The 18,208-nt window shown below is 37.1% G+C and overlaps 1 protein-coding gene across 1 annotated transcript; it reads right to left on the bottom strand.

Moving 5' to 3' along the window:
- Window positions 1–1,947: 1,947 nt before the first annotated feature.
- On the bottom strand, window positions 1,948–16,693 carry pnp6 (purine nucleoside phosphorylase 6). The gene is made up of 6 exons (XM_041997363.1): window positions 16,000–16,693; window positions 12,235–12,404; window positions 11,318–11,421; window positions 8,016–8,191; window positions 7,737–7,927; window positions 1,948–5,759 (listed from the first exon to the last, which is right to left on the bottom strand). The coding sequence occupies exons 1-6, from the start codon at window positions 16,032–16,034 to the stop codon at window positions 5,563–5,565; spliced, it is 873 nt and encodes a 290-aa protein (XP_041853297.1). The 5' UTR covers window positions 16,035–16,693; the 3' UTR covers window positions 1,948–5,562.
- Between the last annotated feature and the right edge of the window lie 1,515 nt (window positions 16,694–18,208).

Below are 18,208 nucleotides of genomic sequence, written 5' to 3'. Positions count from 1 at the left end.
GAAAGGATGAAAAGCTGCAAAAGCAGGATGGACTACTTCAGGATGGATCCACTTCTACAAACATACCAAGCTTACATAAAGGGGACTTAATCCAAAAAAAAAAAAAGAAAAAAAAATTATAATTATCATTATTATTTTGTGTTTTTTTTTTTTTTATCTCAGAATACATTGCAACTACTTCCACAATATTAGGAAAACATGCAATATGTAGAATTGTAGCTGAATACTGCAAGGACAACGTAGCCTTTTGTATATAAACAAATGCTTCAGAATGTGATGTTAATTTCATATTGAATAATGAGGACTGCAATGTAAATGTGCATGCTTGTAAGTTGTAGATTATGAACAAAAGCAGGACTTCTTCTAGATGGAATGGAGCCCTGATTAATGCACCTGTGATTATCTTTCTATTTAAAGTCTACAGTACATGTAAAAGCTCTACAGTCTACCGCTGATTCCACTCCAGCAGTCTTTTGTGATCTTGAATTTGAATCTATAAATTCTGTTTTCCCATTTGTTATCAAATGCACCACTCTCTGCCAGTATAAACCCAGAGGACTGGGGTTAATTTAGACAATAAATAATGGAAGAATGCCAATGTGAATGACTGTTATGTTACTTTGGTTTAGTTTGGTGTGTGGTAGTCTGAGCTTGGTTTGCTGTATGCCAGTGTTAGCTCTCAAGCTAGCAAGACCATGGGTCTCTTGTATGGTACTAATGTGCTGTATGAGAGTTATTGATTGTACAGAGTGTAATGTAGTTTATATTTCTATGGTAGCTCCAAGCTATAGTATAGACTGCAGTTTATGGTGACTGTTTGCATTTTATGTTTCTGGTGTCATGAATCAAGCTATGAGTTCCAACTGAAAATGTTGTCAAAAAATTTAAATGATCTAGTGAAAACAATTAGGCACTATCGCTCCAAATGATGTATTGTTGAACTTGACCTGTCACATTTCCATAGAGGTGGAGCAGTAATTTTCCAGCTCCACCCTACACATTGGTACAATGCTGACAAGAAACTGGCAGCCAGCTGGTTTTGGAGGCAGCCTGTGAAAGTCAGCAGAGACGTTCTTTCACTGATGTTGTTGCTTGTATGAGTGACAGAACAGGACAGTATCACTGCTGTCTCACAGAGACTATGAGCACAGGTACATGACAGTACTGAAAAGCATTGTGTGTCTTTGTGAAATGACAAAAAGAAAAAGTGTGTAATGGTGTTTAAGAATGTAAACTCAGCATAGCTGTCCTGCTCTATTTCCTCAGCTACTCTTTGCACCCTGTAAGAATCAATAGAAGAACCTATATGCTCACTTGGCATAGCGACAATAGATAGATCAACATTACATTACAGATGAGGCATGTCGTCAGCCTGTGGGACTGTGGAGTAAGAACACACTTCAAGCATCTGTACTTATGTGTGTCTTCAGTTTTCCACTCCTTCCAAAGCTGGGAGTCTGATATTGGCATCAACATGTACATCTTGGTTGGCTTGCCTTGTGCTGTTTAGTTGTGAGGTGTAAACACAGCAGAGACTAGTATAGGTGTTATTTTTTTAACTGCTTGCTTCATTTGTATTAATATTTCAGCTCCACAGTAGGCTGCTCTGCTACATGCTGAATGAATTATGTAAGAGAACGGCACGGTACAGCCATTTCCATTTCATCTCAATCTTACAGCACCGTCATTTATTTGAGGTGTGTTTAAAGTGAAAGATTGAGGGAGATACAGACAGTGCGTGGGTGTGTAGATGAGGTGTGTATTTTGTTGGCAGGAAGGTGTTTGCCTGTTCTCCTATCCTCATTATCACTGAAAGTGGAAGAATCTCCTTTTCACCTTGAACACAAGTTTCATATTGACTTATTGTGTGCTGTACACTCACACACACAAATACCCAAACACAAATATGTGCACTCATCTGTGGCAGAAAATACCGGTGTCCAGATGTCATCTGTAGTTTTTTTTATTTAACAGCAGCAACATTTGGCATGAAAATTAATTGCTTTATTATGTACGTTATTATATAAGTGTACTTGGTTTCAACCTGAGACCTAGATACAGTAAGTATGATTAAACTGGATATGAAAATCAATCCTTATTCAGGCAAAAAGTAGTACAAACATTAGGAAGATTAGACAACAGAGTCATTTGTGTACAGAAAATAGCACCCATGTAAGTCATACATACTTTTAGGCCTTTTGGAAATGAAAATTTTGGGAGAAGATAAAACAAACAAATGGAATGAAGCAGAATTAGGCCTTAAGTCTTCCATTAGCATCTTGACTCTCTGACTGATGCAAATGGCCAATGAAGTGGACTGCTGATCTTAGATTTATCTGACCTTTTCTACTTTAATGAATGAGTCGGCCAAGGGAATCTGGCAAGTGGTTCAGTGCAGAGCAGATTGAAAACTGCAGGTCCAGGTATTATATCTCTGCCTGATATTGCAGTGTTGTGGTCTCTTAGGGTAAAACTCAACCAAATGCCGCAGCTAAACTGGCATAAATCACAACTGTTTGACTAAAATTAGCTTTTGACTTCAGGTATTCGTGCCAAATCAGATTATGTCTTTAGTGATTAACTAGATTAATAAACATCTGTTGATTTGTGTTGATTTGTGAGTCCAGTAAAATTAGGAGCTTTATCCTTTATTATTGGACAAGCTTTTAGGATTAGATTTAAAATAATTAAATTAGTTACTTTTTCACTAATAAATAAATAATATATATTGTTTTCTACATATAAACTCTTTTCTAATCTAAGTGGAAAGCAACATCAATTAATAGGAAAATAATTCTTTTTTTGTGCAGTTTTAATAGCAAGCACTATATTCTCTGTAAATAGCAGCTATCATAATTATTGGTCTGAGTTGGCAGTAATGCATTTCCTTCTCAAGAAACATGTTATGGTCTGTCCGTAAGCACACAGTGTTCCAATCCTAGTTTTCCACCTTAGCCAAACCCCAGTTACCTCCTTGGCCATGCCACTTGGGACTACTATTCTTCTTTTCATTTATACAGATAGTACAGAGTATAGTGTCCTCTCTCTTTTCCATATCAAGGAGTCATGGTTATCTAGCCATCCAAATGTTTCCTAATATCACAATTGAGGATGTAGATGAACATTACTCCAGGATTACTCAAAGGAAAGGGCCACCTTACTTCTGCATAATTTAGAGATAGGGCCAAATGATGAGGCCATGGGTTGAAACTGAGCTTGGGCACAAGTTGCTGTGATCATCTAATAATTCACCAGGGGTGTAGGGGGATGACATGAATTGAATGACATGACAAATATGGCTTGAGCCCCAAAACAGAAGGGACTCTATATAACTTAAGTGTCTGCACGTGATACAAAGCAGCAGGACCAAGGACTAAGGGGAATTACTGGGTTTAGGCTAATGTGTTCTAAATACATTTCAAAGATGTAGATGATGCATTTAGTTATGAAAGTTGCCCAACCTATATAGCATACAATACAGTCAGTACAGAAAATGAAGCTCAGTGACAGACTATGATCTTAATGTGAGATTAAATGGCTTGGTGAGTCTACATCAGAAAGAGAAACATGCTGCTCATCACATCATAATCATGTAAAAGTGTGTGTTCATTAGCATCAGTAGTATAAAATCTTCTTACATTCATTATAACGTTTGCATATACTCAGATATGCAGATTAAGCCAGAGATGTCTAACATTTTCCCTGCTGATCAACTAAGACACCACTAAAACCACCCTGCAGCACAAGCGTCAGGATAGAAATATATAGCAGTGAAGGTGAAATAGCTACAACTATATTCTTATCACTGTTATTGAAACTTGACATGGAGTCTCTGAGAGAGGAGTAAATAGAATAATGGAATGGTATACTAGTATTGTACATCATGATCTGAACTCTGATAATACCTGATTAAAATTCAAACAAAAACACAAAAATCAGTAGGTCATCCTCAGTATTTAGTCATGCTCAGTAACTGTCATTATGAAAAAAGATCTGCTTTCTCCACATGCCCTAAACCAGTGTTACAGAAATATTTGACATGCACTACTTGTTATTAGAGAAAATCCTGTTCTATCTACACTCTATGTGTTAAGTAACCTCGCAGTAATGAGGTAGATTAATACTGCAGGGTGTGTTAGTGTCCTATGACATCACTATTGAATATGGTGGCAGACAACACCAATGTCACCTGAAAATGAAATTAACTGATTATAAAAGATAGATGTAGTCACTAGTCCTTAGACATAAATCCTGAGAAAGTGCATTAAAGCACAATTCTATGTATTTTTTTAATGGTGTCATTAGTTAAATGCACACTTTTTGATCATTGTGGTACTATCCATTCTAAATTCTATAAAACCAAATAAAAAACAAAGATGAGGAGAGTGGAGTGAAATGCTGAAATTTACATTTCAAATCAGCAGTTCTTGAACCCATGGGCAATGCTAAATTTTTCTCATTCCAAACGAGTCAAATTCAGTTGTTTTTTTAATCAAATTTATCTTGTCTTTGAGATTCAAACCAGTGTATATTTTGGGCTCCTGACATGCAAGTTGAAGCAATATTAGACACCACTGGGAAATGCTGCAAAAATCATTATTTAAGGCAGCTGGAGGGGAGGTAGGGAAAAGTCAGTGGACTCACAAATATAAGCCCTCTCACTGACAATAAATCGGCACAACTGTACTTTAATTTCCTTGTTTTCATTCTTGTTCTTTAATTTTGCTTTGATATTTGGTTAGAGTGAAGTACTACAACTACTTTGTTTTAGGTATCATAAAATAATTCTTTAGGATAATAAAAAATATTTTGTGAGTTTTAGGAAAAGATTGTAATTTGGTTAAAAATATTTGCCTTCTTTGTAGCTATTTAGCTGGAAAAGCCCTTTTTTTTACTGTTTACCAGCATATTGAGAACTGATACTAAAAGCTGCCGTGCTCATTTGTGAATAGAGGAGTTCTGATGAAACTGCAGAATATGAAGCCACTGGAGTGGAAACAAGTTTTTATATACAGCCTGTTGGTTTGACAATAAAATGTTCTTGAAACCTTTAAACAGGAATGACAGAAAAAATATAGGTTGTCAGTCTGGTGTTACTCTTAATAAGTGTCTTATAGGCTCTAATAACTATTATTATTATCAGTCCAAAAGTTTTGGGCTGTGTTAAGTCAACAAGTACCAAAATCAAAATGCATAAAAACAATTACTAAGAACCCAAAATAATTCAGAGCAGTGGCTAACGGCTATATTTTGTACTTTAAGTTTTAAAGCTGTGTTAAGCTATAGCTGAGGGTCCATGACTGAGTCCTAAACCAGCAACAAAACTCATCCACTATGAATGCTTCTAAGTTAAATTCATCATATTTTTCTCTTTATACTCGGTATCTTATAGCTTTGTAGTTCACCACGTTACCTTATTTTTTATAATAACCTATCCCTTCAACATTAACCACTCACCATCTGCACATACTTCTCAACTTTTGTTCAAAGCTAAAATTATCCAATCACTAGAGAAAACAAAGTAGGACTGGAAACTTTACAAACAGATCTTAGATGAAGTTGCTACAGTTTATTGATCAGGTGACTGACAAGCCTCTGAAGGTCCTGGGTCCGGCGCTCAGTGGTCTTCAGCACTTCCTCATGGTTCGCCCTCTCATTGCTCTCATAATCTGTTACAACCTTGTTGGTGATGAGGGATAAACCCAGGACACGAATGCCACAGTGACGGGCCACCACCACCTCTGGGACTGTGCTCATACCTGGGCAGAAGACAAAGGTGAGTTCATATTCAATTACGCTTTAATGATTTATTTTCATATTTAATTCACAAGGATGTGAAAGACTGATAATATTATTCAGAACAAAAGTGATATAGTGTCATATGTTATGTGTTGTTAATCTGAGATTGTATTTACATAATTTTCTAATTATTTTAGTTAATTATCTAATACATAATTTTTGGGAAAGGCAAGATGTTTTTAGTCCACCTTATATGTAAAAACTTTGAACTGAAAGAGGATGTACTTTCTTATTTACATGATTCTGCATGAATAGATGCACATGTAATGATGCTTCTGTGCACATACAAATTTATTTATTTGTTTGTTTTTCTGTGCTTATTCTTTTGGGCTCTTTGCATATATTATTGGCACATATTATATTATCGGTTGCTTGCATTTTCATTGTTGTATTACTGATGGCTTACGCACAGCCTTAAAATAAGTTGTCATGGCTTTCTGCTGTCTCTCCCTGGCCCCATGCAACAGGATTTCATTACAAATGCATTGTTGTTCTACTACTCCAGTAAATATAGCCATAAATATGATTTAACAATTGGAACGCGATCAGGTCAAACCAAGTGACATTATATGAGCTTGATAAACACTGAATATAATCTGACACTATGTTTAAAAAGACTGGGTAGATAACCAACCGTGTCATTGCCCCCAAATCCATATCAGCACCTTCACAAACAAATTATAGGCTCTGTGCTGCAGCAGCCCAGTGAAACAAAAACAAACAGGATGTGTGATGATTGCTAATGTACACCAAAAGACAGCGAATACACTGTATGTTAGAAACATTAGTCACCATAATCAAGTGAACTGCTGTTTTGAAGCATTAAATTCTGTATTTTTCCGATGTCATTTTGGTTCTTTGCACTTTCTCGTCGAAACGAGATAGATGATAAGGTAGAGCTGAAAAAAATAATACCTTACTAGTCAAAACAAAAACGTTTTTATTCAACTAATTATTAAATGGTGGAGTTGTTTTAAAGATGACCTAAAGCACAAGAAGGAGGATGAATGAATTCAGTTTATGAAAGCATGATGACTTGTGGGAAAAAATAATAAGCTCACTATTTTCAGTGGTAGAGCACTTTAAAGTCCTCCCTCACTGGCTTCACATCTGAAGCCCAGTGGCCATGTTCATATTTTATTTACTCTATTGTTCAGAGGGACAGTGTACTTCCTCAAGGTGTTACATCCCCATTTTATGGTGTTCAGACTATGAGGCACGGAAGAACTTTGTCATATTCCTAATATTTCCCTAATGAACCTCTAATGTTGACGTGTCCGCAGCAACCCAGTGCAAATGACAAAGAATTATCTGGCATATTAATTTACAGCAGTGGAGACTGCCTGGAGCTATTCACCCTGACCATGGTATAAACATGTGATATAGGATTATTTATGCGTGAACTCCAACTTCCAAAGAGAAAATTACAGATTAACCTAAAGATGGGTTACCCATATATGTGGGAGGAAGTAAATGAAAAAAAAAAAAAGTTGGATTGTTCAGGGATTGGGAAATAAATATGATCTGCTTTGTGATCTGCTTCTTTGTAAGTTACAGCTTGTGGAGTTGCTTTGAAGTGTGTATGGTTTAAAAGGTTACAGAATTGTTGACTAATAATGGATCACAATAGCTTAGTGTGAAGAAATCTAGTTGAAATAAAGTATCCTTGAAAAAAGAAAGAGAAAATCTCCCTAGGTCATTCTGCAAAAACTTTTAAGATGGTTTTAATTTTACTAAGCTCATGAGTTTATGTATTGTCAATTCATGTTAGGCTTCAAAGACAAAAAAAACCACCATTGCACCAGCAGATATGCTTTTATCTGCATAACACAGTGAGTCTGACAAGAGATAACAAAATATTGAGGCCTTTCTAATTTGTTGTGGCCAGTAGTTCCTACAGTTTTTTTACTAACTGAACGAGACTGAGCTGTACTAACCTACGGCATCAGCCCCGAGTGTCTGCAGGACTCTGCACTCTGCAATGGTCTCATATGTTGGTCCAGCCAGCATACAGTAAATGCCTTCCTGCAGGAAGTTGTCGCAGCCCTGCTCCTTTGCTGTCTGCTTGGTCAGGGCTCTCAGATCTCGGTCATACGCATCAGACATGCAAGGGAAACGCACTCCAAACCTGCAACAACATTATATGCATGAATTGGCCTTACAGCATTGTACATGATGCATATTCAAGCTTATAGTAAAAGGGATTTGTGTCTTACCTCTTATCATTGTGCCCACAGAGAGGGTTTTGCCCAGCAAAGCCTAGCATGTTGATATGATCCTTAATGAGCATAATGTCTCCCACACTATAAGTGCCATTGAGCCCTCCTGCTGCATTTGTCACAATCAGAGTTTCCACACCCAACAGGAAGAAGACTCGCACTGGATATGTCACCTGGAGAGACAAACATGATATGCAGAACAGGCAGTCATACTTTTATTGTTTTCACAGAATAAGATGGAGGTAACCTAGGAACACATCCCATGAGAATTTAATGTTTAATGTAATATTGTCATTAGACTGTAGGATTTTTTAAATTATTATAGGCTTTTGTACACATCTGGGACTGGGCTAAGCTTTACAGAACAGCTGCTGTCCTAGTTTCTCCTTTTTTAATAAAGTCACATTTGAAAATTGTCTTTTTTATTTAACATTTTTCAAGAGATAGAATTAAAGTATATTGTTAGTTAGAGCAGAAATATTTTCAAGAACTCTGGTATCCTGATAAGGTCATTGTTGACACTTTGCAATGTTGTCCTGTTAGATTTAAGTTTTGCATTTTACAAGGGCAGTGTGATGCAACTTGAGTTGTGCCCTTTTAAGGGATAAAATGTGACACAGCAAGCTATGTATTAACAAGACTGTCAGTGGTTAAACTGGAGGAGAGTTGTTAATGCTCAGCTGACCTTATTAAATTATTTTCCAAAAAGCTCACAGATGACAGTACCTGCCTGCATGAAGGTTTCAGTCACTAATCCATTGAGACCTGATGAAACATGAGAGTATACTTGCTTGTATATTTACAGAGTGCCTCCAGTCTTGGGCTGATTTATAATTTATTCTCCCTCCATTAGGTGACAAATAAGAAAACTAAATCACACATAACTGCACTTATAAAAGGTTTAAAGCCATGTTAGCGGCATGGTGCAAGAACTAAATGCTAACATCAGAATGTTATAGAATGCTAATAAAGTTTTGCTTAACATTTCACAAACTTCCTGTTAAAAGTTTGAAATGAAACTTTTACAATAACATTTGCATAAACCATACAGTATAGCCAATCCCAGCTAACTTAATAATTTTGCAGGTATTTATGCTGCATTTACATTAATATTCAACACGTTGCTATTTGCAGTACAATTATGTTAGTCAGCACATTTATTTTTTTAGTATCTTTTCAATTTTGTCACCTCACAATAGTGCCCGATCTCTAACAGTGACTATATCTCCATGGTGTTTGTATTTGTGCAATATACTGTATAATCACTATAATCAACTTATATTACTTACATTGGCTAACCTAGTAAAGGAAGTCTGCTTTTTACAGACTGTTAATACTAGCACAGTCTGGCAACTCTGGCATAACATTCACAACAAAAATGACTGTAGCTTCTGTTGATGGAACATTTTTTTTTCTCTTTTGTTCACATCTATAAGGAACTTAGTGAAACATAGTATGATTGTCTTTTACAGATGGGACAAGACAGAAAAGGGAAACAAACATGTCATGCACGTGTGATACAAGGGAATTAAAACAAAAGTAAACAGTGACTTAAATACAATAGAAATACAGTTGTCCTGCTCTTACTTCATGCATGAACCTGGATATTATGATTCTGTGGAGTCATGTGATCCTTCTGCGTGAGGATGTCACGTCACAGCTGGTAATAAAATAAAACCAGAATGCAGAGTCTGCAAAGGTCAACGACCAGTCCCACTACTGGTCATTCCGCACTGTCATCATTGCTGATCATTTAACAAAGTAAATCGTTAGCCAAAATAGTTATTCATCCTCTTTTAAGTGATGGTCAGAAGTCATTAGGGCATTAATTTATATGCAGACTAATGATGTGATAAAATCTTATGTGTTTCAGAGAGCAGTTTTCTCTGATTGGATACATCAACTGTGTATGATAAAGTCCAGTTTGAGCCAATAAATTTGAGGAGTAATAACCTTAATTCTTTCACCAATGTCAGTGTCTTTTTGAAAGGGACTTTACACAAAATCAATCATGTATCTTCAAATGACACTCCCTCTGGGACAACATAACTGAGTTAGCTTTTCAACACACCCAAGGCTTAAAGATTAGGTCACACCTGCAGAGCCTGTGAATATTTCCTTAATTTCACTGACAAAGACAAAGTTTAAACCACCAGATTTAGTTCAGTTACCCTGTGTAGACTAAAAGGATAGAAGAGAGCTGACTTAGGACAAGGCAAACTGTGTCAGTGAGAAGCATATCGAACAATCAAAAAGGCAAGAAAAGCTGATGTAATATGCGTGAACAATGTCTTATTAAGGGTGTCAAATTGATTGTGATTCAAACCAAAACCTGATTTTAATGTTAAAAACAATCAAATGTGTCTTAAACTAGTCAATGGATCAATTCCATATTTACTTTTTTTCTAAATGTTTTCCTAAAGATACTAAACATGATTAAAGATGGAAAGCAGTGCTACTGTCAGAATAAAATATCAACAATAACCTGCTCCAGTGAAAACAGAGGCAAGAATGAATATATATCTGACCATCACTGCTGGCAGTTCCTAATGTGCCATCCTTCTATAAACTTTTTACAACCAGATCTTGACCACTACTGTTATAACTAGGCAAAGTCAATAGTAACTGCTGCATCTACTGCCTAAAAATACCAACTCAAAAATTTTTTACTAACAAATGTGAGCCAGAATGAAATATGTCCAACACGAACCATCAAATTACTTTTGTTTTGTGCTATGAAGTACAAAAAATGTTTGTGACTGTTTTTTAATGAATATATATATTTGAGGTTAGGTGATAAATATCACATTTATAGAAATATCTTGCTTTTTTAATTAAAGATGAGAATGCAAAAATTTTGTAAGACATTTTTTAAAAATATGTATTTGCATTAATTAAAATAAAATGGTAGCCTATTGTTTAATAAAGTGTCATCCCTAACTGGATACTGTATCTAGATAAATATTTAACTGTCAGTTGAATGGGCGATAAAAACACCTACAATAAAGCAACGTAGCTATTTGAACACTAAAACAATTGTCATTCTCCTTACCTGTACTTGGTGATTAGTGTCAGAGAGAAAACATTAGTATGTTAATACACTAAATTACATAGCTAAACTTAGCAAGTTAGCATTCCTTTGACAGCACAGCTTAGCAATAAAAAAGCCTCTCACAGCCAATAGCACAGAAGTTAGTTTTTCATTAAGTAAAGCCAGTTAATCGTCATTTACCAGATATTAGTGTATTGCATAAAAAATGTTCCAAAACAGTGATTAATATTCATTACACAGTGTTTACCATGTGCATGTTGTAGCCCTCGTAGAAGTGGAAACGCCCTTGCATGCAAACACACTCGCAGCCCTGTAGTCTCCCAAACACCAACCGACCTGCATGTCCCGGGACTGCACAGCAATGCACAATTTGAACAGCTGCAAGCATGCTTATGTGCAGTATTGAAGCAGCATAGATCATTTCACTTCAAAGTTTGTGAAACCCTAAGAACAGTCAACATTTCAGCCTTTAAATTTGAACTTGAAAACTTCATCAGTTTCACACAAGTCCTCAAAGTGAACTGAACAAATTAAATAAAATTATTACTCTTGGTCATTTATTTATTGAAAGAAATTATTCATCAATTCATTCATGCATCTGTTCAGTTGAAAGGAAGCGAGTAAACCACTAGTCCTAAATTACAGTGATGTTCTCAGTTTGTATTACAACAATCAGGTGTTACTAAGTTTTCTGTTTTACTTGAGTAATTGGTCACTTACAAAATGTTTATGTAAGTGCATCATGGCACAAATCATTAAACAGTTAATTCCATATCAGTGAATGCTAGATGAGTGGTTAAAGAAAAATGAATATAGTGATTTAGAACACCTAAGTCAAAGATCATACTTTTATCTGTTACAAACATTGTGGAAGAACCTAAAGTAAGTCACTCACATTCACTGCCGAAATAGAATTTACAAAAATTCCTCAACATTAATATGCAGAACTTTTAACAGAACAGCTACAGCTATTGCTGTTTAATATGACATTTGTGTATCTGTGGTTGCATGCTGAAAAAGTTCTGCAACTTAAAGACACCTCACAAGTCCATCTGATTTAAGAACTTGTGTGAAACTATGCTGACATTTGTGGTCATACTTATTCAGAAATGCATTATTTCCACAAACTTTCAAGCTCCACTGTGAATGAAAGAAACAAATTACCAGTGCTGGTGGGGAAACGTGGAATATCCTCATACTGGAACACATTCTTGTCTTCCAGCAGTTCAGCCAAACCGCCCAGACCTGAACCACAGATGATTGCCACTTTAGGACGCTTCTCAGTGTGGGCCAACAGCCAGTCTGCTGTCTCCTTGTACTCTTCATAACTGTACCTGAAATTATGAAAAACATTTAAAAACATTGTGATATTAATAAATAGAAAAAAAGTTTAAACGCCATGAAAAATTGAGATTTATCCTAAGAAATTCGAGTCATTCATGTCTAAAAATAGATCTCAAGACTATAAATTACATTAGTGCTAAGGTGTACAATGTAATGGTTCAAGGTGTGTCAAGCAATAGAAAGAATACCTGCAACATCTCTTCTGACATGAATATGATTGGTGCTTCAGAAATAAGCAAAACAAAAAAGTGAATATACTGTACTCTCTTTATATAATGTTAAAACAGAAGACACTGAGACATGATTATAACCTACCAAAATATTACACAGCAATACACAGCAACTGAATAGAAACATCCTTGGTTTTCATTTCACGTTTTAAATTATCACTATGTAACTTTTCTGACTTTGAAAATATATATTTCTGACTTGTTTTGATGGCTCAGGGACATTTATTATGTATATTTGTGGAACTGTTGTTACCTCTCAGCATCTCTAGGCTGGGAAACCACACTTCACAACTATTTTATCTTGGACACTACTTCACTTTACTGCATCACACAGCAGCAAATGGAACACACACCGTGGCTGATTCTTCAAAGAAACATGGGAGGGCATTATTAAAGGAAGCGAGGAAAAGAAAGAGACAGAAGTGACAGAAGAAGAGAGACGACAAATGTCAACACCAGACTGACTTTTACTGGTGTGAGAGAGGACAGAGTAGTGGTAGGATGCAGGACGGATGTAATAATTAGCCATCATTAGGTGGTGCCTCACGGAGAATCTGCCAAAGTTCAGTTGTGTTCCTTTTGTGTTGTGATTGCTAACTCAGCATCTATCTTGCATCTTACTTGTACTGTGAGCCCTATCCAACCAGAAAAAGTCGGTCTTATCTTGACTCTTGTCGTATTAATTATCTGTCCCTCTCTCCCTTTCTTTTCTTCTCTTCTTGATAATGTCTTTTTGCATTTCTTTGCTGAATAAGCCATGGTGTGTGTTCAAAATGGCCACACACCATGGCTGTGTGTGTGGTGTGTTGATATCCACTTGCTAGAGTGTGTGTGTAAAGCAAAACATAGCAATGGGACGCTGCGTCCTGGAAGAAAAACTTTCTATATTGTGGTTTCTCAGCCTCCAGAAATGCACATAATAGATGTCACTGTACTATCAAATGAGTCCAGAAAGTGGAGTTTTAAGGTTGGAAAGTTACATAATGTATCTTTAAGGCTGTAAGTCATATTATCAGGTTAATTTGATTTGACTTCTCTCAAGGTGCTGCATTGAACGACGTCTGAATTAGTCTGTAAATTGAGTCGTCAATCTGTCTGTAAAACTATCGCCTTGTTATGTTGTCTCAGTGCCTGCAGCTTTGTTATTAATACAGAGTGACACTTCACGCTGCAGACTTCACCTCACCAATCTGAGGAAGGAAAGAGCCTTATGACTTCAAACCCAATTTAGACCTATCATCTAACCAGCCTCTGTTTTTCCTAGTTTTCCCTTTGTGCCCATTTTTAAAGTTAATTCAAAATTAATATGCAAATATTTTATCAAACAGTAGGTGTTTTTGCACTTGGGCTGGAAATGATAATTAAAAATATCCTCTGTTCTTTACCAAGCTTTAAATTTATCTAAGTACAATCTCTGATCAATTGCAACACACGAGCCAAAGTGCAGAAACAGTGTGTGAAAATAACTAAACAATGATTTTTTTTTCTCTGAATTAATGCACCTTTAAAACATAGCCTAAACAAAGCCTTATATCATGTGGCAAAGCACAATGTCCATTGTACAGTGTAGGACTAATATGGATTTGTTTTAATTGGATCACAATAAAATGATTGAATTAATTATGTCTGTAAAGTGCCTTGGGATGACTTTGTTGTAAACTGCTACTTATACAAAACTAAACTGAACTGAATTGAATTCAGCGAAGTTGACAGTCTTCAGGAGTGGATATCCTAGCAAGTTCCCCCCCAGATCAGAAAATTCGAAAGCACCAAACACCCAAGAGCAACCCAAGAATCTACGGGCTTCAGTTAGCATGTTAAATGTTAACATTCAGGGCAGTGTACAATAAGATTGAAAGAGTGTTCGACTTGTTTGGAAGGGTTGCAGGAAAAAGCTTCTATTGAAAAAGAACATGAATAATCAGGTTGTTTTACCTTTTGAGGTAACATCTCATGTGTCATTGTTCATCTTAGGCTTACCTAATTTTAAAAGCACGTAATAACTAGATAATTATTTTTAATTGTGTCCTGATCCATCAAATCTCAGAATTAAAAGTGTATACCTTCTGTTTTGCATGGTTGTGTTTCTACAGGTAGTGACAACAGAGCTGCCTATAAACACCTACAAAGACACGTTCGCTTGATTAGTGCCATTGCTGGGAATGAATGACAGAAATTTATATAATCTGGGGACATATTTTTAAAATCAGTGATGTATAAACCCATAAAACTGAAAGATGGAAACATCAGCAGTCATGTGCAACATGCAGTCTAGCTATAAAACTCCTCTATAAAGAAGAATGAAGGTAAATGTAAAACTACATTCAGTGACTAGATGTAATTGTAATTTTATGATAATGAAAGAAGACAGCACAAAACTTTAACTCTGCAAAAGTGAAAGTACAAATCTTCTTCTTTACAGCATGATGGCATTTGGTTATAAATTTTAGTTACTAACTATTGTTGTGACTGAGAAATATTAAGTTCAAGATAAACTAGTCTCAAAGACTTCGATTCAACAGATTTATTCCAGTTTTCAGTCCACAACTGAAGTGATGGGTAGTTTATTCTAAGTGGATGTTGTTCTTTATTTTAAGTGTTTTTTTTTTTGGGGGGGGGGGGGGGGGGGGGCAGCTTTGTATTTCTGATCTTTGTAATGATGTTTGCTTTTTCCACTTAATTTGAAGCTACATATAACTTCATTGATCTCCAGTCATACCTTACATGTGCATTTGATGCACACTAGCCTTGAGAACTGTGTTATGTAACAGCATGGAGGAAGTGAGCTCGCGAGGTTTCTTGCGGGGGCAGCGAATTCCTCGAGGAGCTGTCCGTGGTGCTGTGGAAACCTGCTAGCAACGCTCCCGGAGCACACAGCGGAATGGAATGGCCTCTGGGCTGCATGCCACACACTTTTTGGCAGACACACCTCAACTAATTCGTCCCGGAAAAAAGCGAGTTTGACCAGACCGGGCTGTTGCTAAGCTTCCTGGTTCTAAAGCAGAAACATACAAGACTCGCCTGTTAAGTGAATTGACGAGAACGAATGGAATTCAGCGCGTTAATTAAAGGGAAAGGAGTGTATCATCTTTGCTATGAGCATATACCACAGACCACCTGTAACCTTTACGACAAGCTGACGTCAGAGGTAGAAGGAAAGCCCTCATAGGCTGCTATAATCCTTAGAATAAACAGTTCTATCTTAACTGCCTGGTATCTGAGGACAGATCATAATTTGTATTTAGCTAATGTCACAAATTACCTTTACGCACCACATGTGATACTATGTACGATGTCATCCACGACGCTCCATTCAGCCCCCACCCCCCTCCCCTCAAACAACATCCAGTCTTACCCGCACTGGCTGGAGGACGAGACGGCCGTTTCCATATCGGATGGTGATCTGCTGATAAGGCGCCGTTTATGTTGTTTTTGACAGGCCCTTCCCGTACGGAGTTCACGGTGGTTACCACGGTGGTTACTAAGCGGATGACAGACGTTCTACTGAGATGGACAGAGCAGCGGAGGTCATGCTACGCGCTGACGTCACGGCACATACTGTAGGGCGAAGAGGCGGGTCCTACACAGACTGCCGGTCTCTTTGAAGAATGCTAAATCCAATTTTCTACCAGGCTGGGCAACTCACTGATCCGTTCACTGGAAGTGACAGGTTTGGGAACTGAGAGGGGATAAAACTGTGAGAGGGAAACAGAGGGGAACACAGGGAGTGAATATCTCTTGTATGAGTAGCCAACAACTAAAGATGCTCGTAAACATTCATAAATAAATGCCAAAATAGAGTAAGTCATAAGGCTATACATCAAAAATCCCAGAGAGCTGTGCATATATGCCTTTGCAAATGGTCGTACTGCACCCTCCCTTTTCTGTCTCTCACACAGCCTACAACAATTAAAAGTGCTGACTCATGAAAATGAGAATGAAAAAAAGAAAGAAAAACAAGACAGACATAACAATCGTGGTATAAGACACAAGATATAATAAACTCAATTAGTATTAATTATTATCATTACCGAAATGACTAAAAAACAACGTTTTCACTTTTATAAATAAGTAATAAGGAAAAGTTTCTATTCAGATACAGACCTATGCAACAATATTCTGCATAGTTATTTGTTATTTTGTTTAAAATTGACCTGAAATTATTAAAATAGCCCAATGGTGATGTAATAAAGGTGTCTGATAATAATTGTTTAGTCTGTCTGAATTTACAAGGTTAAGAATGTCTCCAAATCAACATACAATGCACTGTCAGTTAAAAAGCGTCATGAACAGTATAAGTTGAATTAATGGAGTTGTTTATTTAAAGAATAAACTGGAAAATTCTGCTCTGTCACTTTGTTTCCTGGGTATTCAAATCCCTTTTGTTGTTACACTTGGCCTCATGATGACCCTCTTGAACTCTCATTCACACAACCCAGTTGATGTTGGTTTTGAATGAATGCATGCCTTGTTCAGCTGGTATATAAGAGAATGAAGTAAAATATGCAATTATTGATTTCAACACTGGGCACATTTACTTATTTGAAAAATGCTTTGTTGCTTAATTCAGTTGTGATTCATTACTTTTATTAACTATGGATTTAGCTTTTACATTGTTATATTCAGTGAAAGAGGCAAAAACAAAAATGTTTAAATAAACTGACATTCAAGTTTTGAAACAGTTACATTTGTAAGTCCTAAGATAATTAAGAAAAAAAAAGGATCTGAATCTGAAGTACATTTGCAGTTATGAAAAATGTGAAGATTTTGACCCAATCAAAATTTCTGTTTATATGATCTAACCAAAATCATATAAACCCAAATGCTTGTTAGATTAATATTATATTATTCATGCATATATGGCTGGAGAGAAGGCATTGATGCTATGGACTGGCCTGCCCGTTCACCAGACCTGAATCCAATCCAGCCCTCACATCATGTCTTGTTTCATCCACCACTGCCACTCCACACCACACACTGTCCAGGTGTTGACTGATGCCCTGTGTCATGGTGTGGCGGAGGTGAGGACCCAAATACAGGCTGACAAGGCAGGAGACAGACGGAACACAGAAACAGTTCATTAACAGGCCAAGACAAAGTGTCCTAGTGACATGGCTCTGGAGGACAGCTGGGAGGCTGTGACGACTGGAAACGGATCTCTGGAGGGTGGCCTGGGACCTGGGCCAATGAGGGCCGGCGAGCTAAGGACCTCATTGTTGAACAGCTAGAGACCAGGCGACAGAGGAGCAGGGACATCTCTGGCAAGCCAAAGGACACCCAGTGAGCAGCAATTCTCTCAGGCACACGAGCAGGAACCAGAGGCGAAGGAGGAGCAGTCTCCTCGGAGACAGGAGGGTGGAGAAGGGCCCTAATCAGGGACCCTCTCAGAAACAGGAACCTCAGGAGATAGAGCAGCGTCCCATTCCGGGACTCCCTTGGTAACAGGAACCTTGGGAGGAGGAGCAGCATCCCATTCCAGGGAAACAGGAATTTGAGCATGATGATAAGTGTCCCTTTCAGGGACCCCCTCAGAAACAAGGACTTGAGCTGGATGAGCAGTGTCC

Source organism: Melanotaenia boesemani, chromosome 10 (genome assembly GCF_017639745.1).
Source record: "Melanotaenia boesemani isolate fMelBoe1 chromosome 10, fMelBoe1.pri, whole genome shotgun sequence".
NCBI lineage: Eukaryota > Metazoa > Chordata > Actinopteri > Atheriniformes > Melanotaeniidae > Melanotaenia > Melanotaenia boesemani.
Note: the sequence above shows the minus strand (reverse complement) of the source record. Positions and strands in the feature narration are given on the sequence as shown.

Coding starts and splice junctions, on each gene's coding strand:
- pnp6 (XM_041997363.1), bottom strand. CDS start 16,034: ATGGAAACGGCCGTCTCGTCCTCCAGCCAGTGCGG. Junction 11,422..12,234: donor ACGTTTCCCCACCAGCACTG/GTAATTTGTTTC, acceptor ATTGCTGTGCAG/TCCCGGGACATGCAGGTCGG. Junction 7,928..8,015: donor TGTGGGCACAATGATAAGAG/GTAAGACACAAA, acceptor ATGTTGTTGCAG/GTTTGGAGTGCGTTTCCCTT.